The 24,794-nt window shown below is 43.4% G+C and overlaps 2 protein-coding genes across 6 annotated transcripts in view; one reads left to right on the top strand and one right to left on the bottom strand.

The window, feature by feature from the left end:
* The window catches only part of MYLK4 (myosin light chain kinase family member 4), an 88,644-nt gene extending 78,458 nt beyond the window's left edge, over positions 1 to 10,186 (bottom strand). The window contains exon 1 of the mRNA XM_068169146.1: positions 10,109 to 10,186. Within this exon, the coding sequence (XP_068025247.1) occupies positions 10,109 to 10,164 (56 nt within the window). The 5' untranslated portion in view covers positions 10,165 to 10,186. The remainder of the gene's footprint in view (positions 1 to 10,108) is intronic.
* WRNIP1 (WRN helicase interacting protein 1) overlaps positions 1 to 24,794 on the top strand; it is a 29,764-nt gene that overhangs the window by 2,243 nt on the left and 2,727 nt on the right. For 3 of the 5 annotated variants that reach the window (XR_010991226.1, XR_010991225.1, XM_068169148.1), the window contains exons 2-7: positions 8,979 to 9,170; positions 10,171 to 10,415; positions 13,009 to 13,238; positions 19,339 to 19,494; positions 21,263 to 21,342; positions 21,839 to 22,099. Coding sequence is in view for 2 of the 5 variants with exons in the window: in XM_068169148.1 (XP_068025249.1) it covers positions 8,979 to 9,170; positions 10,171 to 10,415; positions 13,009 to 13,238; positions 19,339 to 19,494; positions 21,263 to 21,342; positions 21,839 to 22,099 (1,164 nt within the window). In the remaining 3 variants the exon portion in view is untranslated. Of the gene's footprint in view, positions 1 to 8,978; positions 9,171 to 10,170; positions 10,416 to 13,008; positions 13,239 to 19,338; positions 19,495 to 21,262; positions 21,343 to 21,838; positions 22,100 to 24,342; positions 24,762 to 24,794 lie in introns of those variants that run through there. The other 2 variants (XR_010991227.1, XM_068169149.1) reach the window with 2 other exon arrangements.

Here is a 24,794-nt window from a genome sequence, read left to right as displayed (position 1 = left end):
TTATGTGGATCCCTTACTTGGTAAACTTCCTTCTCGCAGAGTTTCAACACTCCCGCTCCTCAGTCTTCTCACTTGCTTTGAGGTTGTGCCTTTTGCCCCACAAAGTAATAGTTCCACAATTTGTTTTCTCTCTCCAAGTACTTAAGCTGTTAGGTAGCTCATCTCTCTCCAAAGTTACTTATTCTCAGCGGAACCTATGCTTTCAGTTAGCTCTTGATGGCACCATTCAATTCTGGCTGAATCACAAAGGTGTACTGCAATAAGTTGAGCATTTCCCCTCACACGTGCTTATCGGTATTCCTAGGACAGTGCTAGAGTTTAGTTCTCTCTCAGGCATTCTTCCTCATAAATCATATTGTCTGTTTCAGATAAATGTCTGAAAGGAATGTCTGTTACTAGGACATTTTTTGTTAAATTCCTGTCCTTACAGAGTTAATATGCAAAGCAAAGTAGGGCCACTTAAAAATGGAAAAAGAAGTCTGTGATTGCCTGCCTGCCTCATTCACTTACTTTTTGAGATTGTACATAACAATGTAAAAAAAAAAATCTCATAACATTTCATGTGGAAATAACCTGAAAGAAATGGAGGATGGACAGATGAAAAGGAAACCTGTTTGCATTTTTGCATGAAGAATCACATAACGTAGTGCTTCAACGTGAAAGACCTTGTGAAGGATAAATAAGTATTCTCACTGCCTCGGGACCTGGTTGGACTGATAATCTAATAAGCTTTGTTAAGCATGTTGTTTTTTTCAGTGGGGAAAATATTAGGAACTAATTGTGTGTTATGTAGCTTCAAATGTAACAAGCCCACATGCTAAGCCTGGTCCCCAAAGGAAATAGCCTTACATTAGAGGTTAGGTGCTAAAATAGGAGTATAATTAGATATGTTGGTCTAAATTAGGAGTGCTATGTAAGATGGTCAGAGACTCCTTAAAAACTTTTCGTGCTTCTGCTGCCCATGGGATCTGGTTATGGCAGCCCAACTGTGCTGTTCCATTTCTACAGCCAAGTGCCATGCTAACTGATGCTGCTTCTGAAAGGGGTCAAACAGGGCTAAGTAAAAAGTAAAAGTAACTGGAGATGAATTAATCCTTGGCGCCAAATTTCAAACTCATTAATTGATTATTCATCAATATTTATCAAGCAGCAGTTCAGCACACCTTCTCAGCAAAAAGGGAATACTTGGCTATGAAACATCTGTAAAGGGCAGTAATTTTTGAGACTTTTTGTCATTAAAGCAGTAAGACTGGATACCCAAGGAAAAATGCATGTGCTTTGCATTGCTCTGCCCATGTTGATTTCAGCCTCAGTTGCACTTGAATATTTTGAATTTCCATCTTTATTGAGTCTTACTTTAAGGGAGTGTGATCCTTGTGCTTTTAACTTGTCCTCCTTATTCCTTAGGAAGTCAGGGTGAAAAGGCTTTGAGTCTTTGTTTATATTTTTTGTCACTAGTAAGTGTTGAACACAAGGATGTATTTTCTGCTTTCAAGAAGCTGAGCGGGCACAGGCGAGAAGCAGCAGCAGAGACTCCGTGGTGATTAAGTTAGGAACGGTTAGCTTGTTCATCCTGACGATGCAGATTTTTAGAAGTCTGTATGAATCCTACTGTAATCCGAGTAAGCCATGCTGTGATTTACAACACCTTAATGCAGGGATTTAGATTTTTGCTTCTCTGCCACAGGGCACCAATTTTAGGAAAGAGTTAGCAGGGGGATACAGTGTAACTTGAGCACAAAAATAATCTTCCTGCCACAGATATGCTTTAAGGCTGACACACTTGAACATTCTGCATTTAAATACCATAAACATTCCCTGTTATAAAATCATAGAATCAACAAGGTTGGAAAAGACCTCAGAGATCATCGAGTCCAACCTAGCACCCAACACCTCATGACTAATTAAACCATGGCTTCAAGTGCCACGTCCAATACTTTTTTTGAACACTTCCAGGGATGACAACCCCACCACTTCCCTGGGCAGCACATTCCAATGGCCAATTTCTCCTGTGAAGAATTTTCTCCTCACCTCAAGTCTAAACCTCCCCTGGTGCAGCTTGAGACTGTGTCCTCTTGTTCTGGTTGCCCAGGAGAAGAGACCAACCCCCACCTGCCTACAACCTCCTTTCAGGTAGTTGTAGAGAGTAATAAGGTCTTCCCTGAGCCTCCTCTTCTCCAGGCTAAGCGACCCCAGCTCCCTCAGCCTCTCCTCATAAGGCTTGTGCTCAAGACCTCTCACCAGCCTTGTTGCCCTTCTCTCAACACGTTCAAGTGTCTCAATATCCTTAAATTGAGGGGCTCAGAACTGCATGCAGTACTGAAGATGTGGCCTAACCAGTGCTGAGTACAGGGGTAGAATGAGTTCCCTTCTCCTGTTGGCCACACTATTCCTGATGCAGGCCAGGATGCCATTGGCCTTCTTGGCCACCTGGGCACACTGCTGTCTCATGTTCAGCCTACTGTCAGCCAGTACCCCCAGGTCCCTTTCTGCCTTGCCACTCTCCAGCCACTCCAACCCCAGCCTGTTGGCACTGCATGCGGTTGTTGTGACCAAAGTGCAGCACCTGGCACTTGTTGAATGCCGTCATGTTGGACTCTGCACAGCTGTCCAGCCTGTCAAGGTCCCTCTGGAGAGCCCATCTACCCTCTAACAGATCAATACCTGCTCCCAACTTGGTGTTTTCTGCAAACCTACTAATGGTGGACTCAATCCCCTCATCTAGATCATCAAGAAAGCAACTGAATAGGATTGGGCCCAACACTGGTCCCTGGGGGACACCACTAGTGACTGGCTGCCAGCTGGATTTGGTGTTTAACAAGAAACAAGAAAAAAAATGTAGGCAGCAAGTGTCCAGAACCCATTCCCCCCCAAAAGATAAAGAATATTCAAGTGTGATTTTTCTTGGCACCATCTCTGCAATCTAGTACTGAGGAAAAAAAAAATGCCATCTTGATATGAGTACAAAGCATTAAAAACCACCACTAAACTATCTTGGAAGTTTCTATCAAATCTCCACTGAGTCTATATTTGAGAACTCCATTGCATTTCCTTTACTTGTTATATATTTCATATATATATATATATATATATGTTATATATATATATATATATATATATGTTCAGAACTTTGTTGTATGGCATACTGAAGCAAAGGCTGTAAGTCCAACTTACATACGTTGCTCCCCATGTATTTATTGTCCATTCCCTCCAGTGTTTTCTGATTTGCTAATTCAAGTGATTACTTAAATAGCTATCTGATTGTTTCTTGGAATCATAGAATTGTTTTGGTTGGAAAAGACCTTCAAAATCCTTGTGTCCAGATACTATCTAACTCTACTAAGTCTGGTGCTAAACCATGTTCCTCAGCACCACATCTCTGCAGCTTTTAAGCACCTCCTGGGATGGGGATTCAGCCACCTCCCTGGGAAGCCTGTTCCAGTGTTTGAGAAGCCTTTCAGTGAAGAAGTTGTGTCTAATATCCAACCTAAATCTCCCCTGATGCAGCTTGAGGCCACTTCCTCTCATCCTATCACTTGTTACTAGGGAGAAGAGGGCAACCTCCACTTCGCTACAATCTGCTTTCATGGAGTTGCAGAGAGTAAGAATGTCACCCCTCATCTTCTCTTATTCACACTGCTTGCAGCCTGATTTGAGCTGTTTGAATTAATGAGTTATTTTGATGGTATACCATGAGATTTTTAACTGAAAATGTGTGATACCTTTTACAGTAGCATAAAGTGAAAGCCCAGAAAAACTGAAAAATGGGGTTTGTGTTTGCAGTTGCCTGGGAAAGTCTTTGGATCCAGAGTGTGCTTGATTGTATTTTGCCAATTCAAATGAGGAATAACTTTGGATAGCTCTCTATAGAGAAAAATGGAAGAGAAAATACAGTTGTATTTATAAAGCAGTTGGAATATAAGGAGAAAAATCTGAATGCAGCAAAGGGGGGAACAGCTCCATTTCAGTAAATATTATGCAGTGACTTTGCATCTGTTGGTGTTGGTTGGACTTTGGACTTGGGTTCTGAAGCACTGTAAACAACATGCTGTGGCTGTTGTTCAGTGACACCTTACTCCTCCAGTAGTCTCACAGTGGGCTATTTGGGATGTGAGGAACTAAACAAGATGGGTAAGAATAGCATCTGCCCTTATATAAATGCCAGCTGCTGCCACTTTTGATTGTGTTTATAGACGGTGCCCCTGGGCCACGTTCATCTGCTATCCTGCCAGTTTCCTTGAGAAACAGTTCATCTCCTGTGATGCAGCCTGGTAGCTCACGGTCAGCTCAGCCATTTGGTAGGATAGACCCCAGCTTTTTAAGCTGCACTCCAGGGAACCACTCCCCTGGCATCCAAGGATACTGGCACTTTGTTGTCTTACTCAGGGCAGTGAAATGGAGTGTGGCCTTTTCCTGACTGCATGTCAACTTACTTTATGGCCCTGTTACCCTCAAAGGGAGTGATGAGGGTCAGAAGAGGGTGTTGATGGCAACTCTATGTAAGCAAAGATATAAAAATATCATCCAGAATAAAGGAGAAGGTAAAATTACAGGGGAAGTCATGCTCAAAGGGCAGCAGAAAAAAGCAGGATGCCAGTTCAGAACCCTAGTAAGGTAGTTTAGACCCTACAAGTCTACCAGTGGAGCAGGACTGTTGGGCTTGTGTTTTACACTGAGCTGTCAATCTTTTATCATTCCTGCCACAAACAAATTTACAGTGTGGTTCTGGAACAAACCAGCCAGGTCACTTGGTGGAGAAGCCTATATGCCAACTAGATGATCCCCTCAGGAATAACTGATGCTGTGCTGCAATCTGTACACTAGTGCAGATCTGTGCCAGATCTTCTTTGGTGACCAAGGCACACCTAAGTGCTCCCATAAGTGTAGCATGAATGTCAGCTCCTCATGAAAAGGGCTATGAGGCTGGAACAGAGCAACTGGTAGCTATTCTGTACACCTTCCAGGAGATCTCTGATGTGACTGCTGGACACAGTGTAGATGTAACCGCAGAGAGCATAGGTTTGCTGTGACTGGAGGTGGTGGAGTCACCATCCCTAGAGGTGTTCAAAAAGGGGTTGGACATGGCACTTGAAGCCATGAGGTCTTGGGTGACAGGTTGGACTTGATGATCTTTGAGGTCTTTTCCAGCCTTATTGATTCTATGGTTCTGTGACATGCTGAATGACTGTTTTGCTAAATTGTGTGAGGAAAGTCTCTGTTAACAGGCAGCCTTAGGCAGATCCACTAGCAAGGTCCACCTGGTCTTGAAACAAGAGTGAGGTAAGAAAGTCTTCTTAACTGGAGTCTTCTTGATTACAATCTGACCATATACACTAATCTCAATTTTTTCAATTCCACTTTCTGAAGAGGGCTAGGCAGTACTACTCTTTATTCTTGGAAGGGACTTTGCTGAGCTCATGCAGTGGGCACAGTTTACTGGCCTGGTAGCACCACCTTATTCCTAAGGCAGTTCATGTTAGTCACTGGACAGCAGCATCAATAGGATGGTTTAATTTATACTTGCCTTTTACTGTTTTCTTCCTGCCATGGGTGTGAGGTTGCATTGACCAGTGGAAGCACAGAGAATAGAGTATTAGATTGTACCCAAAGAAAATTGCCCACTCAAGGAGACCTAATGTATAGAAAATTCTTCTACCAAAACAGCAAATCTTACTGACTTATCTGCTGACAGGGCCATGTGGAGCCAAGCATGTTTTGTGGGCTACTTCAAGTTATGTTTACCATAACTTGCATCCAATTCTGGGAAAACTGGTAGCATGGCTGCTGGGAGTGGGCTTGTTTGGCTATTTTTGTGTTTGTTTGGTGGGTTCTTGTAAGTCTTGGATGGTTGCAGCCTTTGGGAAAGGTTATTCTTGTTTGGGTTAACGTGAAGAAATTTGGAAGACAGTGGAGTTTCAGAAGTTGTGTGTGTTCTGCATGTAATGGATCTGGTTATTAGTGACCACAGGCTCAAGTTGGAGGTGTTACTCATTAGTCAGTAATGGTTCATCATGGGTTTCTTGCTGGATATGTTTCCACATTTCAGAATGGCTCCTGATGCTGGCAACACTACAGCCTGTCAATAAAGTCCTGCCATTTTCAGCATAAAACTGGAGATAATAGGTGTGAGTTTGGACAGTTTGGTGGGATAACAGAAAAGAACTGGGAGTGATTTCTGGGAGGGGAAAGGGTATTTGTAAGGTGCAATTTTTAATGAAGTTAGCAAAAAAGTTAGTTTGCAGGAGCACTCCTGGTTGATATCAATACTGCTTAATTTAGGGCAAGCTCCTCGCTGTAAAGGGAAAAGAATCTAAAGAAGAAAGATCTATATAAGGAGAGGAGGAGAATATCAACTTTTCAAGATTTTGTCTTCCTGCATATTGTGTAGGTTCTGATGTGGATGTGTCGCTATTTTTAAATGTAGCAGTCAAACCTACTTCAAAAGTTGTTTGAGATGCTGAGGGATATTCAGTGCATTTTCTCCTCCTGTCTTCTGTATCAGATACCTTTCTCCTTATCCCTTAATACATTGGCCACAAATTTGGTGAGAGTAGGGGGTTAGCATACTAATGGCAGTTTTGTGCCAGTGCCTTTATACTTAGGCTTCTTAGTTTAAATTAAGGCTCCACAGGCTTATGTGTTTCTTGGTTGTAACCTGATAGCACTGTTACTGACTTTTGCTGAGATGGTAGGAGAAAAAGCAGCATAAAAACACAGTGTTCATAGGAAATAACAGGCAGAGAGAACAGGAACAGAGAATCATAGAATCATTATGTTTGGCAAAGACCTCTAACATCAGCAAGTCCAGTTGTCAACCCTACACTACCATGCCACATGTCCTGAAGTGCTGTGTTTACATATTTTTTTAACATCTCCAGGAATGGTGACTCCTGTGCTTCCCTGGGCAGCGTATTCCAATGCCTGACCAAAGGTTTGACCTGTATGTGACTTGCTAAATGTTTGATGGTGCCAAACAGAAGGAGGAGGCCGTAGCCTGCTGCCTGTCTGTGTTGAGCACTGTCCATTTGAAAGCAATATACGTGATTCCTATTACAACCTTTGTTGACCTAGAAGTTGGCAGAGCAGGAGAGGTACTGCTTGAGAGCTGTGCAGCAGTTTTTAAATAGATTCTTGGTCTAATAGCAACTTTCAAACAACTCTGTGGGGTTGTTTTCTACATTAGGGGTTGAAATACCGACTCCTGTGCATGTGTTTATAAAACAATTCCTTGCTGCTTATTTTAAACAGCAAAACTGTCTGTAATTTGGTGAATGACAGCCAGGATGCAGTATGAGCTACCGGTTCAAGTGGACCTACAAGAAGAGTACCCACTTGATTTATTTCCTCCCCCCTCTCACCACTGGCACTTTTAGAGTAGGAAGAGGTAGATTTTTCTTTTTCATCCTCACATTTTAAGTACTGGGGGCTTCCATGCTTTCAGTGATTTTGAAGGCATGAGTACATCCTCTGAAGGTACATTTTGTAGGGAAACACCAATTTTGGTTTCATATTGCCAGCTTTGTTTCAGGGATAGTTTCACTTTTTCATCTTGGCTTCCTAAATCTTCCTGATTGCTGTGGCCTTTGCTGTAAGTGCTGTCCAGTGTATCTTTCCTATCTTGTCTTCTGCAGTGATACAAGGATAAGAGGCTGGTGCTTTGAGCTCCAGGGAGTGAGAAATGATCTGACACAGGGTGCAAGTCTTGTGTCAGGATGTGAAATGACACCTCTTTGGAAGCCCCTACTAAAATGAATGCACAAATAAATAGCAATACATCCTGCCCCTTAGCCTCCCCGTTCCCTTGGGCGGGTTGCATTTCCAGGGATGCATTAGAGGGACAGAGCAGTGCTGCAGTACCACTGGTGACCATGTGGTGGGTGGTTGATTCTGCAGCCTCCCTGCAAAGAGGATCAGGTTGTCAGCACCTGTCGCTTTAACCTCAGTACTTGGATTATCTTCTGAAGTGGCTTTGTCAGCACCTGTCCCACTCCTCATCTGCTGTGGCTCTCCTGTCTTTAGATTCCTTGGGCAGCTTCTTTAATAGAAGATTGAGCATGATGGAAGAATCACCTGTTTTTCTCTCTGTCATTGCTTTTAAATAGAGATACCATCATTACTACGGGTTGTGAAGGAAGGTCTGAAAATGATGTCTATAATGTGTTGAGGTGCAGTAAATCTGCCTTCAGGGTAGTACCTGAGGTTGCTCCTGTGCTTTGGTATGCTCAGTGAAATTCCCTGTAAATAAATTCTGAGCTGAGGGAGTTGTCTATAAGGAAAGAAAACCAGCACAGCTGCTCACTAAAACCAGCCAAAAATCTGTTTGGTCAGCTGCCTGTTACTTCCCTGGGCCAACATTTGTTTGCGGTTGACTATTTAGACTTAAAGTGCTACATTTTCTTCCAGATATGAACAATTTTTCAGTCCTAACATCCTCACCATTTTGTAGAGACGTGCTGGCTGATGAATTTCATTGTTATGTGTAGTGGAAATAGAACAGTTTATATTTAACAGCATTGCAACGTTTTATTTCTTAAATGTGGTTGCACTGCAAACTCTTCTGCAGGTGTCTTGGAGCAGTGCAGCTCCTTTATCCATTAACACGCTCTACAGAATAACTGCACCACAAATTGCAGTCACTCCGTCTGCTGTCACAGACATGTGTTTGGCAAAGAGTTCGTATTCTGTGGTAAAGGGGGCAGCTGTCATTGCTGGCCTTTTCAGTATTGAGATGGAATTGGTCTGGGATGTAAAAGTGCAAGCATTAGAAACACAGTGGTGGAATTGGCAGCTGCCTCTCGCAGGAAGTTTTTAAGTCTTCTATGTGCTAGAATAACATCATCTAAAATACTTCACTGTATAAACTGTCAACACTATCCCTGGCCAGAATATATGGCTTTGTTCTTTACATATTTCCTCCAAATTAGTACTTTCTGTGTCCAAAACCATTTTTACAAAGCTTTTTCCTGTTGCTCTTTCAGACTACACTGGCACACATCATAGCCAACAGCAGCAAAAAGAACGGCACGAGGTTTGTGACGCTGTCGGCCACGAGTGCTAAGACAAATGATGTCCGAGATGTCATCAGCCAAGCCCAGAATGAAAAAAGACTCTTCAAGAGAAAAACCATCCTCTTTATTGATGAGATCCATCGTTTCAATAAATCTCAGCAGGTATTGTGCTGTCCCTGTTTTTCAGACAAGCCTTTGTCAGCGCTTATGTAACGTTCCCCACTTTGCCTTAAGAGAATAGCTCCCTATGGGCTTTTGATTTTAATGTTTTTAGTAGATTAACTGGGGAAAAACATAAAAAATTCCATATCTAACTTCCAGTCAGTGTTTAGTTATTGCAGTTCAAAGATTCTGATAAAAAAGCTGAGCTGTAGCTGCAGTTGACTTACATGCTGGGCTTTAGATGGTGGGTTTGGGGTATTTTGTTTCAGCACAACCGTGTGAGTAACGCTTGCTGCACACATCTTCATTTCAGCCTCCAGCCTCAGAGTAGCACTAAAAATGTCTAAAATATCAATGTGCCTAAGGTGTGTTCGTGTTTTTGTGTTGTCCCCTCTGCTCTGTGAGGAAAGAGAAAAATATGGCATGGCATGGTACTTTGGGATTCTTTTTTTTCCTCTTTCTTTTCCTGGGTATGTTTTATGTCATCATAACCGTGGAAAGCTTGAATTCTATACTGCAAGTTACAGTTTTTACACTGGACTATATTGCAGTCTTCCTGCAGTTTTCTGAGACATCCTGTGGAATTGTGTGGGGAATTGTAAACCTAAGGGTTGATTCAAAGAGTATGTAGAAGTAGCCTCACTCTTTGTTTCATTCAATAAGGCAATTTCATGATGTCTTATCTTTGACAAGCAATAAACCAAAGTCACGTCAATAAAAGAAAAATCTGCAGTTTTTTCACTGCTTCCTTTCAGCTGGTAGGGTCATTCTCAGTACAAGCATGAGTTATTAAGCTAAACAGCCCATAACGTGCTGTGTGCTTGAAATTAAATCATTTTGATAGCTGAGCAGATGAGCTGCCTTGTCAGTGAGGTTATTTGTCATACCAACAGGGAACCCAAAGACTCACAAGAGGCAAAAACCCATAGCCTACTCACATGGGATGTTTCAGGTTGTCATTGATTGAGATCAGCTTTTTCTGCTTCCCTCCCATCTTCAGGACACGTTCCTTCCTCACGTCGAGTGTGGGACGGTGACCCTGATAGGAGCAACCACAGAAAACCCTTCCTTTCAAGTCAACGCTGCTCTCCTGAGCCGCTGCCGGGTGATCGTCCTGGAGAAGCTCTCAGTCGAAGCTATGGAGGCAATTCTGCTGAGGGCCGTCAGGTCCTTGGGAGTCCAGGTTTTGGGCCAAGGCAAGCAGCACAGCAGCTCTGTGACTGGCAGTGACAGCAAAAGCTCGGAGTGAGTACTTTATGGGCTGCAGGGTGTTAACGCACACGGCCTGAGGAATTGACTGCCTGCCAGGGAGAGAATGGAGCAGTTGAGGGGTGGGAAGAGAAACTCTAGCTAGTAAAGAAAAGAAGTGGCAGCATATGGCAGGGGCAGGGGATTACAGGAGAGAGAGAATTCAAAGCACTGGCTCTCTCCATCCAAAACATAATCTCACCCTCTGGGCTGGAAGAGAGTTTTATACTTGAACCTGTAGCTCCTGACTCACCCTCTGAGGATATTTAAATCTGTTCTGCTGCTGAGAATTTGCTGCGGAAGCCTGTAGCTGGGTCTTTGTCATGTTCTAATGTGGTCTGGCTACTGTCTGTAAAAGCATCATGTTATATTAAGTGATTGATGGGGCATCCCTTCTTAAATTTAGTTGGAAATGCTCAGTAGACTTTTACTGTCTTCTGAGAAGGGAGGACACTACTGTTCCTTAGTTGCAGAATAAGTGCTGCAGTGTGGTTTATGGTGTGCTGTGTGGAGAGAGAACTATTGCTGGCATGTTAACAGATTGTTTTAAGAGCTAGTTTCTCTGCTCCTTGTTGTCCAAAGAGTCACATTTGAGAGAGTTTTGGGAAAAAACAAAAGTCCAGATTTGTCCATAACAGATGTTACCTGACCTCCAGAATGGCTAGCTGGCAAGTAAGAACAATGCTTGGTGCTGTGCTACTGCCATGCAAGTTACTGCACTTCGTGTCGATGCTTGCTTGTGCTGGTAATTTACAGTGTACTGACATTGTGGTGACTGAAATGAATCAGGAGGAATCCACTTTGTCCTTTAGCTTTATCACAGAATGTAAACACCAGAGTAGGTAACCTGAAGGCTGAGGTCAGAGCAGGGGCAGAAAACTACTCCTTTTTTTAGGATACCCTGCCTCGTGGTTTTACCCATTTGTAGCTTCTACTTACTGCAGCAAAGTGAATTTTAGAAGAGAAGACAGCGCTGCACGTCAGCTGTAATGCAATGGCACAGCTGTGGCTGTAGCTACACCCTGAATGTGGTTGGGAGACCTTCCTTTCTGTGCAGGATTAAAGTACAAGGCATAGTTTCAGCTGCAGTTGTTTGGGTTTGGGTTTCGCTAGACTGCATATCTGTAACCTTCCGTTAGCTCTGGGTGATTTAAACAGCACAGTGTGGTGCTTCATCAAAATGAAAGAAGTCTGGCAGGCAGTCTGTCAGACTAGCAGTTACAGAAATCTGTCCATGAAGAGAGAGGGCCTCACTCCTGTGGCCAGTGTGGGAGCCAAGCATTTAAAAATATAAAAATGAGGTTCAGAATTTGGGAGCATTTGTTGCATTTCTGTGTGAAGTCTCTCTTGTCTTCCCTGCCACTCTGCAGTTGATGCATACCATTGCTCATGAGTTTGGCTTTTTATAAGTCTTTCCTGTTCCTTACTGTGGTTCCAGTTTTGGTCTCCATGATACACCCTCCTCCTTGTCCATACCATTTCTGCTCCTTCATTTTGTTTCCACTTCCTACTCTGCAGGAGCAGCTGTGTCTTGTCTCTATGAGTCATGGCTGTTGTTAGACGCAGGCAAGTAACAGTGTTCCTGCTGTCCTGGGGGACAATGGAAGTCACCAATTGCAGTTGAATCGTCTGTTCACTCTGCTCACCAGAGTTGGAACAGGAGCTGTAAGGGAACATGTCCCCAAATGTGGGGCATGCCCACTTTGAAAGTGCTGCAAAAATCTAGCCAGAAGGCACAAAAGATGTGCACATTGCATTTGGGATTTAATTCCCCATGTGAGTCTCCCTTCCCAAACCATGAAAGTGTAGTTTCAAGTCCTTCATGTGCTGCATGGCCTCACTTTATCAGGTCCCTAGGAGTCCAGCAGCCCAACAGAGTAAAACCTGGAGAAAGAGCTTGAGGACTTATTTTACTTTCCCATATTTTCCATAGACCCACTGTGAGAACTCAGGAGACCCTTCACCTGTTGCTGCTCTTCTCAACTCTTCCTGTCACGTTCATTTAGAGCATGTGTTGGAATTTGGCTTTTTCATGTATTTGTATAGTCCTGGCACACCTACAGAGGTAGATGGCCAGAAGAGTGACCTACATGCACTGGGATGCCTTTCTCTAGTAAGATATTTTTGGTGCCCCACTGACTACATTGTAATACCTGTTGCTGTTTAAAAAAAATAATGTAGGATGCATATATGGTTTACAATGTAAACTGTCCTTCCAGTTGTTGCTTTTTAGAGAGCATCCAATAACAGCTCTTGCTGCTGTTAGTTCAAAACATCATGCTAAGTATACCTTGCTATATTCTCTCACATGCATTTGGATAGCTTCCTACCTTTTGGTTGTCTTTACAGTAAGGAATATGAAGTGCTAGCTATGAAATACTGATGAAGTGAAACCCTCTGAAGTTCATCTGGCTGTAGCAGAATTGTGCTCTGCCAAAACCCTAACCCTTGCTTCCGTTCGGTTTAATGAGATAACTTAAGGGAGTTCAAGAGATGAGAGCTCCTGCCCTACCTTTGAAATGCCATCACTAGCATAATGTGCAAGGAGAGGAGTGTGATGGGACTCACAGTGATGGGCATTATGTTGCAGGTTCCAGGTGTACATAGAGGAGAAAGCTCTCAGTACCCTAGCCTACCTTTGTGATGGTGATGCAAGGACGGGACTGAACGGACTCCAGCTAGCGGTTCAGGCCAGATTAGCAGCAGGGAAGATCACTCCTTTGAACCCTACCAAAAGTGATTCTGCAGATGGCATTCTGATAACTGAAGAACATGTAAAGGAGGGGCTGCAGCGATCTCACATCCTGTACGACCGAGCAGGTAAGTATCACAGTATCACAGTATAAATAAGGTTGGAAGAGACCTCGAGGATCATCGAGTCCAACCTCATCGAGTCCTGTACCTCATACAGTTTATAAGATGCAGCATTCTCAAGAGCTGATAGCTTCTTCTAATTTCTGTGTCTTCTTCCCCTTTCATACCAGCTGTTCTGGTGAAAGTGGACTGAAATTTGTCCTAAAAATTACTTTACAGTTGTAGCAGGCTCACCCAGAAATTCCTTCTAAACCAGGTTTCTTTCTGCTTACCACTTGGGAAGTGAAATATGAAAGACATATTTGCTTTTAAAAGTAATGAACTTCGTGGCTTGCTTAGGGCAGGTGGCATAATTGCATTTAAGGTGATAACCACTTAATGTGATAACCAGTCTTGCTAAGTTTGTGACTTGGCAATGTTGGGCATCACAGGAGTTGGCCACTACCATTTTTCATGTGAGAGAGGGTTAAAAATTAGAGACTAAAGATTAGAGATTAGGTGAATCTCCTCAATACATAAGCTGGTTCTTCAGCAATACTTAATCACCCTGCAGTAGAGTATCAAATGATTATGCCAAGTAGTGTTTTAAGAAACTACTTACTTTTGTTTTTGCCACCATATCTGATATGTTCAATTAACTGTCACAGCTCAAAACGTGTGTTGAGGGATTTCTCAGGGTATAACATCTATGCCTGCTTGCAGCCTTGTTGCTGCAAAGAGGAAATGATGGCTTGTTGTCAGGAAGAAGTCATTTGGACACATACTGATAGGATGGCAGCTGAGAAGTTGAGGGTAGGCAGGGGAAGGGAATAAAAATATGTTATGTTGTCTGTTATCAGAAAGAAGTCAGGCATAGGAGGAAGCAAGAAATCTGACCAGTTTGCTAGTGTGAGTCTCTTGCACCAAGTAGGTCCCTTGAGTGTTTGCTGTCGCCTTGTGGCCGCTGTCACACAGAACTCTTGGCTGTGTCCCTTGCTCCCAGCCCTCCTACACCCACCTGCTCTGTTAGAGGTAGTGCAGAGTGCCTCTTCCTGAGGCTCATATAAAGTGCAGGTGGCACGTGTCAGCCATGTGACAGAAATGCTTTGAGATCTGTGCAGAGGGGGGTTTCTGTCAAAGGTTTTTGATGAGGTTGCAAGGTAAAAAATTCTCTTTTTCTTGATGTACAGATTCCATAGAGCCTGCCACAGATAGTGTCACTGTAGCATATTGACTGAATACATTCTTTTACAAAGGTTTCTCCCCTGTGAAGTAGCAGTAGCCTGTGTCTTGTTTGGCCACTGTTGTCCGCAGCAGAGACAGCTGTTTGTCCTTTTAGGTACAAAAGGCTTCAGACAGAGGCTACTGTTTAAATAAAAATATTTTTGTAGCATGCTTTATCTAATACTTTTACAATCACAGTCCTGTAATACAAAGTGCTTCAGCCTTATAAAGTTGAGGGACATGATGCTGTCTGATTGTGATAGCAGCAACAGACATTTGAGAGTAGTGTGTTTGTGTAGAAAGCACTGAATAATTAGGCTTCAGAGTTGTGTAAATGGAATTCTGATTATACATCGTTAATTATTTCCTGAGTACGTGTAGTTGGGCATTCTTTCATGTGCTTACCAGTCACTAGGTTGTTTGGATCTGAAGAGGGCCTACAAGAAGGGTAGAGGGAGACTGTTTACAAAGGCCTGAAGTGACAGCATGAGGAGTAGTGGCTTCAAACTAGAGCAGATTTAGATTGGATGTTAGGAACAGGCTCTTTACCATGAGGGTGGTGGAACACTGGAACAGGTTGCCCCGGGAGGTGGTTGGGGCCCCAGATCTGGAGATATTCAAAAGTGAGGCTTGACAAGGCTCTGGGCAGCCTCATCTAGTTGAGGATGCCCCTGCTTACTGCAGAGAGGCTTAGATGAGATGACCTTTGGAGGTCCCTTCCAGTCCAGACCATTCTGGGATTCTATAAAGACAAGGATCTGTGTGTTTTAGGTGAATCATAGCATCAGTAAGGTTGGAAAAGACCTCAAAGATCATCAAGTCCAACCTGTCACACAAGACCTCATGACTACTAAACCATGGCACCAAGTGCCACATCCAGTCCCCTCCTGAACACCTCCAGGGACAGTGACTCCACCACCTCCCTGGGCAGAAAGGACAAAGAAACAGCTCTAGTCAAATCTGACTGCAGCAGCCACCTGTAACCCCTTCAGTGTGAGAGGAAACAAGCCAGTCAGATTTTAGACTTTAATAGCAGGGGTTTAAAATTTTGACTTTTCTTTTTCTTGAGAAAATGATGCAGCAACCAGATGAATTGGAGTTTACCTGCACATGGACAGTAAATAAGTTTTAAGATAGAGTTTTATTGTCTCTTCTTTTCTCTTGTGTCTGTCTGCTAACACTGATTGGATAGCAAACACCGAGATAAATGTCAGAATAATGGCAGGATTTTTGTCTCACTGTCTGTGTGGTAACATAACTTCAGATATAAGGGAGACTGGGAGTGTATTAAGCTGAAGTTAAATTTTCCTGTAATCCAGAACATAGTTGTTCCTTCCTCCTGTATGGAAGAGGGAAGAGGAGGTGCTTGACATCATCAGGATTCATGCCAGCTTGCTTATTTTCTGCTGGACCAGAATGAGAAGTCTTTCTTACCCATGATGTTGCTCTAGTCTTTCTCCTAAGGCTTTATTCTGTTGCTTATCAGTGAACAGTTGATGAGTACTTTTGGCTAAGAAAATAAGGCAAGATGGGAACTCTGATTTTACTTTCATTCACTACCTCATAAATAGAGATTGCTTGAGAAGTCCAAATATGAATTATGGTCAGTGAACAAGGCCTTTTCTCTCTGGTCTTCTGATAACACTTTAGGTAAATCAACATCTTAGTTTATCTGGGAAACTCTTCATGAGCACATAAAGCAATTTAGGCACATAAATTACCAAGATTTATGCATCCCTGTAGATAAGATACTACACAAGAGGCTTTGTAGAGGACAAGTTTTTCTAGTGTCTGCTTTCTCTTCAGAATGGTATCTGCCTTTGTGGGAAAGACATAGAGCAAATGTATTTTGATTCCAAACACTCTTGAGTTTTGATTTCAAGAGTCATCTGAGCTGCAGAACAGCAGTGATATCAGAGGAGTTGGTATGTGTCTCCAACTGAAGAGATGAAGCCAGAATGTGTACATTTGATGACCAGCCTGAGAGACAGAGCTAATAAAATAAAGGTCTGTGAAAAGTTTGCCTTTTTTTTTAAACTGCTCCTGGTATCTCACACAGAATACAGGTAGACCTTTTTTGAAAAGAAATGTAAAAAGCCTTTGGCCAATGCATGCAATTGTATTTTCTTTAATTGAAACTGCATTTAAAGTGCAATTGCAGAGGTTTTCTCAACTGAGTCTGGTTGTCATCAGACTCATGACTCAGTCACCAACATTAACTTTGGAGGAGATGACAGGAGAAAACTGTCTCTTTCTCAGGCTGCTGTACTCTGAAGTTCCCTGCAAGTGCATTCTCTAGTCCCAACTTAGCCACTGGATTCCTTCTGCCTCTCCAGCTGGTATCCCAAGTGTGACACTTTACAGTAGTCAAACCTGTGTATAAATGCACTCTAGCAAAACAAACAAACAAACAAAACCAAAACACAACCACCCCCACCCCCCAAAACCAGCAAACCAAATCAAACCCCACAAACACAAAAGCTACAATAAACACCTGTGTGAGTGCAACCTCTGGATATATTTAAAGGCCATCTTCTTTACTTGAAGGGACAGACACCTCTCTTCCAAGAGGGTGGTATGAGTTCAGCTGCTGGGGTTTAATTGCTACTAACCCAAGAGTTCGGAGGGAGCACAGACACACTGTTTGTGTTGGCAGAAGTGATGACTGCATACCACAGGGCTCTTTGTGTGGAGTCCCAGCAGAAATAGTTGTCTCCCAGCCTGCCTGCACTGACAATGTGTGTGTTGAATTCCCCATGGGACTGCAATGCAGGAAGATGGACCCAGTTTCTGAGCTAGGAGGTAGAGGTCTTGCTGGCTTTGAAAGGAGCAGTTGCAGCGATATGGGGGCTTCAGTTTTCGCACTCATGCCTGTGGCCTTTTATTTTGTAGCACTACAAGCAACAGTGATGTGTTCTGATATGGGCCTCAGGCTCTAAATCCTTTTAGCTGTGGGGAGCAATACTAACAGATGGCTGTGCATGCAGCCAGTTGCCTCTATAATACAGAGTTAGCTGTGAGCCAAGGAATGCCAGGCACTTAACAATGTAAAATTAAAAAATAAAAAAAAAAGATGATTTGTTTGGAAAGTTTAACAACCATATTGCAGCAAAATACTCTTACACATTTGATGAAAAGCAATGCATGGGAATCAAAACCGGCTGCACAGAGTAAAACTGCAAGCAGGTTCTCGTTCAGCACTTGTAATGTTGACCCTCTGTATCCCTAGAAGATCTGTGGAATGGCTTTGTTTTTCCTTGGAGTCCATATCTAATCATGTATTAAACATTCACAGAATGACAGAATGTTAGGGGCTGGAAGGGATTTAGAAAGATCATCTAGTCCATTCCCCCTGCCAGAGCAGAATCACCTATGCCAGATCACACAGGAATGCATCCAGGTGGGTTTTGAATATCTCCGGAGAGAGAGACTCCACAACCTCCCTGGGCAGCCTGTTCCAGTGTTCTGTCACCCTCATAGTGAATACATTTTTCCTTATAGTTACATGTAAATTTCTGTGCCTCAACTTCTGCCTGTTGCCCCTTGTCCTGTCATTTGGCATCAGTGAGAAGAGCCTGACTCCATCCTCTTGGTACTCACCCTTTACATATTTATAAACATTAATGAGGCCACCCTTTAGTCTCCTCTTCTCCAAGCTAAAGAGCCCCAGCTCCCACAGTCTCTCCTTGTAAGGAAGATATTCCACTCCCTTAAGCATTTTTGTGGCTCTACCCTCAACTCTTTCAAGCAGTGCCCTCTCTTTCTTGGACTGAGGGGCCCAGAGCTGGACACAATATTCCAGATGCAGCCTTAGCAGGGCAGAGTGGAAGGGGAGGAGAACCTCTTTCAACCTACTAACCACACCCCTTCTAATACAGCCCAGAATGGCATTGGCATTCATGGCCACAAGAGCACATTGCTGACTCATGGTCATCCTTCAATAATGTTAAAAAAAAATCCTTGTAATTCATTCAGTCTTCCTATTCCTTATTTAGCACTGTGGTATTTCATGTTTCATTTGTGTGTGCTGACACTTCACCCCTTGTCATTTAGGAGATATTCATATAGAGTCCTCTTTCTAACTGCTTAAAATATCTGGGTTTGTTTCATGTGGTTTATTTTTTTTCTTTTGAAGGAAACATCATTAGTGTTAAAAAAACAACACCTTCCCCTTCATCTGCAGTTGCTCTGTTATGCTTGTGTAGTTTGTAGGATGTTCCAAGTGTCAAAACATGAAGATGGTGAAAACACGAATCACAGAAACATTCAGGTTGGAAAAGACCCTCAGAATCACCAAGTCCAACCAATAACCCTACTCTACAAAGTTCATCCCTAAACCATATCACCAAGCACCACATCCAAATGACCTTTAAACACATCCAGGATTGGTGACTCAACCACCTCCCTGGGCAGCACATTCCAATGACTGACCATTCTTTCTGTGGAAAATGTTTTTCTAATGTCCAGTCTAAACCTACCCACTTGCTGCTTGAGGCCTTTCCCTCTTGTTCTGTCACTAATTACCTGTGAGAAGAGACCAGCACCAGCCTATCTACAACGTCTTTTCAGGTAGTTGTAGAGAGTGATGAAGTCTCCTCTTAGCCTCCTCTTTTTCAAACTGAACCCCAAAGGAGCCCAGCTCCTTCAGATGCTCTTCATAAGATTTATTCTCCAGGCCCTTCACCAGCTTTATTGCCTCCTCTGCACTGACTCCACTACACTAAACAGAGCACTAAACTGTACACTAAAGTAGCTCAACACTAAAATTACATACACATCAGAAAAACTTGATAAAGCTGTTGACCTGCTGTGATCTAGTAAAATACTTGCTGTTTCCTTAAATGCATTTCACTCAGTTTCCTCCTAACAGCCTTGTCTTTCTTTTCTCCCCTACTCTAAATAGGAGAGGAACACTACAACTGCATCTCTGCCCTGCATAAGTCTATGAGAGGCTCAGATGAAAACGCTTCCCTTTACTGGCTTGCTCGAATGCTTGAAGGTGGTGAGGATCCACTCTATGTGGCCAGGAGGCTGGTGAGGTTTGCAAGTGAAGACATAGGTCAGTATTTGCAGTGTTTCATGTTGAAATACAGTGTTGAATGAAGATCTGCCATGCTTCGGGTTTCCAAAAACTGGTATTTGAGAAAAAACAACCCCAAAACTGCTGTGTGCAAAAAAAAGGTGTAAAATGCTGAACTGCTTCACATCCTGTCTGTTTGAATAGAATAGAATAGAATAGAATAGACCAGGTTGGAAGAGACCTTCATGATCATCGTGTCCAACCTATTATCCAACCCACCTAATCAATTAAACCATGGCACCAAGCACCCCATTAAGTCTACTCCTGAACACCTCCAATGATGGTGACTCCACCACCTCCCCGGGCAGCCCATTCCAACAGGCAATCACTCTCCCTGTGTAGAACTTCTTCCTAACATCCAGCCTAAACCTCCCCTGGTGCAGCCTGAGACTGTGTCCTCTTGTTCTGGTACTGGGTGCCTGGGAAAAGAGACCAACATCCACCTGTCCAAAACCTCCCTTCAGGTAGTTGTAGAGAGCAATAAGGTCACCCCTGAGTCTCCTCTTCTCCAGGCTAAGCAGCCCCAGCTCCTTCAGCATCTCCTCATAGGGCTTGTGTTCCAAACCCCTCACCAACTTCGTTACCCTTCTCTGGACACGCTCCAGCAAGTCAACATCCTTCCTAAACTGAGGGGCCCAGAACTGGACACAGTACTCAAGATGTGGCCTAACCAGTGCAGTGTACAGGGGCAGAATGACCTCCCTGCTCCTGCTGGCCACACTGTTCCTGATGCAGGCCAGGATGCCATTGGCCCTCTTGGCTGCCTGGGCACACTGCAGGCTCATGTTCATCCTACCATCAACCAGCACCCCCAGGTCCCTCTCTGCCTGGCTGCTCTCAGCCACTCTGACCCTAGCCTGTAGCTCTGCATGGGGTTGTTGTGGCCAATGTGCAGAACCCGGCACTTGGATGTGTTAAATCTCATGCCATTGGACTCTGCCCATCTGTCCAGCCTGTCGAGGTCTCTCTGCAGAGCCTCTCTACCCTCCAGCAGATCAACTCCTGCCCCCAGCTTGGTGTTGTCAGCAAATTTACTGATGATGGACTCAATGCCCTCATGCAGATCATCAATAAAGATGTTAAAGAGCATGGGGCCCAGCACTGATCCCTGGGGCACACCACTAGTGACTGGCTGCCAGCTGGATGTGGCACCATTCAATCTCTGGGCTCAGCCCTCCAGCCAGTTCCTAACCCAATGCAGTGTGCTCCCGTCCAAGCCATGGGTTGATAGAAATGGCTCTGGAAGATGACCTGCAAACTTCTGACTCAATAGCTGTCTCCCTAGTTGTAAGGCATCTTGAATTGACCTATCCAAAGTAGCAGAAGCAGCAGCACTTCTAGCACACATGTGATGGGTGAGGTTACAAGGTCTGGGTGAGCTCCATCTTTACAGTGGTATTTCCACGTCTTTCATAATTCCAGAAAATAAGGGAATCTCATACATAGGAAGCTGCTGCTCAGGCTGCCACCATCTGGCAGCAGATTCCCTCTCTAAATCATATCCTTGACTTAGACCTTTTTGTTTTGGGAGCAGGCAGGAGAAGGAATGCTGTGGATGGAGTTGAGTATATGTTATGTACTGCAGAGTATTGCAACAGGAGTTCCGACATCTGAGAAAGCAACTTTGAAATGTGTGTGGGTAACCTTCTGTCTTGCAGGAAGCGGGGGGAATAAAGAGGAGAAAAAAGAAGAACCAGTAACTCAAGTAAACTGATTTTAACCTGCTTTCTCTGATCCCTTTTTGTAGGGCTGGCAGACCCTCTGGCTTTGACACAAGCAGTTGCTGCTTATCAAGGCTGCCACTTCATTGGAATGCCAGAGTGCGAGGTAAACACTTGCTTCATTCATTTGAAAGTATTGTAAAGCCTACCTGTAATTTGAAAGTGATTTGAAAGTACTGTAAACCCTATCTGTAAATATAAAAAGAGATTGCAAGTACAAGGCAGATTTAGTTAGTTGTTTGTTCAGCATGTCCCTTCATTGACAAAAGGAGATTGCAGCTCTTCAGGTAGGTGTTGTGGCATGAAATAGAATTTACTGCGTATTTGCTACATGTACTAACAGATTTTTGCTCTGTACTTTTTTTTCCTCTCTGTTACAAATAAAATAATATATTCTGATACTCTGAAGTAGATGTTCTTTTCTAGTAGTGAAAATCATGAAAAGCTGTGCTGTTAAATAATAAAGGTCATGCTATAGTGGCAGGCAGGGGTCAGTTTTAAAACATAATCCCTGTCGTTGTACACAAATCACCCGAATAACAGGCCTTTTCCCAAAGAGCTTGGAAGAAGCTATTTAACATTTTCCCTCTTCTTTTTTCCAGGTGATTCTAGCACAATGTGTAGTGTATTTTGCCAGAGCACCAAAGTCCATAGAGGTATACCAGGCATATAACAATGTCAAAGAGTGTCTGAGAATGCACACGGGACCTCTGCCGCCTGTACCGCTGCACCTGAGGAATGCCCCGACAAAGCTCATGAAGAACTTGGGTTATGGTAAAGGCTACAAATATAACCCCATGTACAAGGAACCTGTGGACCAGGACTATCTACCAGAAGAGTTGAAAGGAAGAGACTTCTTCAAGGTACAAAAAACCTGATGGCCTGATTGTAGTGGAATAATGGAACTTACCCAGCTGTTACTGTGGTTGAAAGTATTAAACCACTGAGCCTTTTGGATGCTTTCTTGCCCTTCTGGTTTTACTACTGTTACTCTGAAGGTGTTTCATGAAGATTTGCAGTTAAGCAGTATAGACAGGGAAAAAGTAAGCTGTGTCAGCGTAGTGCTCTCACTCTCTGATTCAAACTAAACAAAGCAAAAATGAGGGACTTGTCTTTCTGGCTCTTGCTGTGAGACCAGGAATGTTCTTGTGCTGCTTTTAAAAATCATTACCTAGTTCAGGTTTTGAGAATGTTTGTTTTCCAGGAAAAAAAAACCCAGCAAATTGTATCCTCCCTACTAAAATAATGTAAGCAAAATATAATTACAATGTAATTACTGCTCTTATGATGTTCCAGCAACTATTTTTTTTTACATTTATTATATCAATAAAGTTGTTAAAAATAGCATCTCTGCATTTGCTTAAACATTCTTGTGAGAGCAGCATGGTTTTGAAAACTTGGAAGTTTCTTTCTCAACTTGGAAGTTTCTTTCTCGTTCCTACTTTCCAAAGTTTTAGTGGCTGTTCTGCTTCCAAAATTGCTTACAGTAGCTGAATTAAGTTTGGGTTTGAAGTTGCATCACTTAAAGTTTTTGCTACATGATGACCTTTTGGGAAGTGCTCTTGAAAATAAGATTCCTGGTAATGAAACACTCATTTCTATCTTGTGCTTCAAGAATTCCTTAGGCTTGGAATTGGAAAGTTGAAGGACAGGAATTGGCTTACTGCTGTTGTAAGGAGTTTGGCTGCCTCTTCCTACTGAAAACATCCACATCTAAGGCTGCTGTTAACTGGTCATTTCAGTAGGTGGTATCACAGAATATATCTGGTTGGAAGAGCTCTCAAAAATCGTCCAATCCAACACTCAACCTGGCACCGTAGGGTCAGCACTAAACCATTTCCCTAAGCACCAGGTCCACATGCTACCTGAACCAGGGATAGCAACTCCACCACTCCTGTGGGCAGACTATTCCAATGTTTGATAACCCCTTTAGTGAAAAAGTATTTCCTAATATCCAGCCTAAACCTTCCCTGGTGCAGCTTGTGACCATTTCCTCTCTTCCTGTCACTTGTCATGGAGAAGAGGCTGTCCACCTTCTTGCTCAAACCTCCCTTCAGGTAGTTGCGGAAAGTGTTGAGGTCTCCCCTCACCTCCTCTCCTCTAGGCTGAGCAACCCCAGCTCCCTAACACACTCCTTGTAGGCCCTGTGCTCCAGGCCCTTCATGAGCCTCATTGCCTTTCTCTGGACATGCTCCAGCACCTCAGTATCCTTCCTGTAGTGAGGGGCCCAGAACCAAACACAGTACTTGAGCTGGGGGCTCACCAGTGCTGAGTACAGCAGGATGATCACCTCCCTGTTCCTGCTGGCCAGAGTGTTTCTAATACAAGCCATTGCTATTGGGTTTCTGAGCCACTGGGGCACACTGCTGACTCATACTCAGTCGGTTATCGACAAAGACTCCCAGGTCCCTTTCCAACGTACAGTCGTGGCAGTGTCCCTGTTGTGGGCAACATTCCACCACTATGCTGTTTATTTTTCTTCTCGGTACTCCCTTCTTAAGTGTGCAGTGGTCCAGTGTGCTAAAAAGCCAGCAACTGCTCCAGCTGTGTGTAACTGGCCTAACTAGCAGCTGGGTGAGAGAAGAGGACTGTGTTTGGCTAGAATTACAGTAGGTAATGAGCAAAGAAGTGTTTCATTGCTGGAATACTGAGCAGCCCCTGGGGCAGCATGTCAAAGTGCCCTTGGATAAACTAGCCACCAGTGATGAGGATGGATGTCTTGGCTGAAAATTCCACCCTACACTGTAGCTGAGTGCAATTACAGCTGGATTTGCTCAGTAACGACTCAGGATTTGCGTGCTACATGTTTCCTATACTTTTGTTACTTGTTACCTACTGTAACTGTATGTCCAGAGAAGTTGTGGATGCCTCATCCCTGGAAGTGTTTAAGAACAGTCTGAATGAGGCTTTGAGCAACTTGGTCTAGTAGAAGGTGTGTCTGCCCCCATGACAGGGTGGTTGGAACTAGATGATCTTTGAGGCCGCTTCCAACTCAAGCCATTCTGTGATTCTGTGGTGACAATTCCTGTCCTGATCCTGCTTAGTTGTGAAATGTGAGGTCAAAACTTAGAATGCTTTATGTATAGCTTCTGATTTTCTTTTGCAGTTGAACTAAGGATGCCACATGCCTGCTACATGGTATACACAAGTTGCAGGTCATTATTTCTTGACTGCAGAGAACTTGGTACTGTGTGGCACTTAGATCTGAGGGGTTGCCACAACACACCTCTCACAGACCAGGAGGTCTGTGCTCTGAGGATGCAGTTTCAATCAGGAAGCCACTTCCCTGTAGCAGGAAATTCAGCTGATGACTCATGTTTCAAGGTAGATTACCTGACCTTTACCCTGATCAAAGGTTTTCAATATACAACCTGCAAAGCTTTTGTATTACTGTCTTCTCTCAACCAAAGGGTGTTTGTATTGGAGATTAATTTTGTTGTGAGGGTCCCAGCTTGGTATTCTCCATATTAAGTTCTGCATAGCAAAAACATAGTGCTTAAGAGAAAGATGTAACTGAAATGTTTCAGAAATTAAACTGATTGCATTTTTGCATACTGT

This window comes from Melanerpes formicivorus, unplaced genomic scaffold (genome assembly GCF_026170545.1).
Source record: "Melanerpes formicivorus ecotype bairdi unplaced genomic scaffold, bMelFor1.0.p_v2 SCAF_165, whole genome shotgun sequence".
NCBI classification, from domain to species: domain Eukaryota; kingdom Metazoa; phylum Chordata; class Aves; order Piciformes; family Picidae; genus Melanerpes; species Melanerpes formicivorus.
Note: the sequence above shows the minus strand (reverse complement) of the source record. Positions and strands in the feature narration are given on the sequence as shown.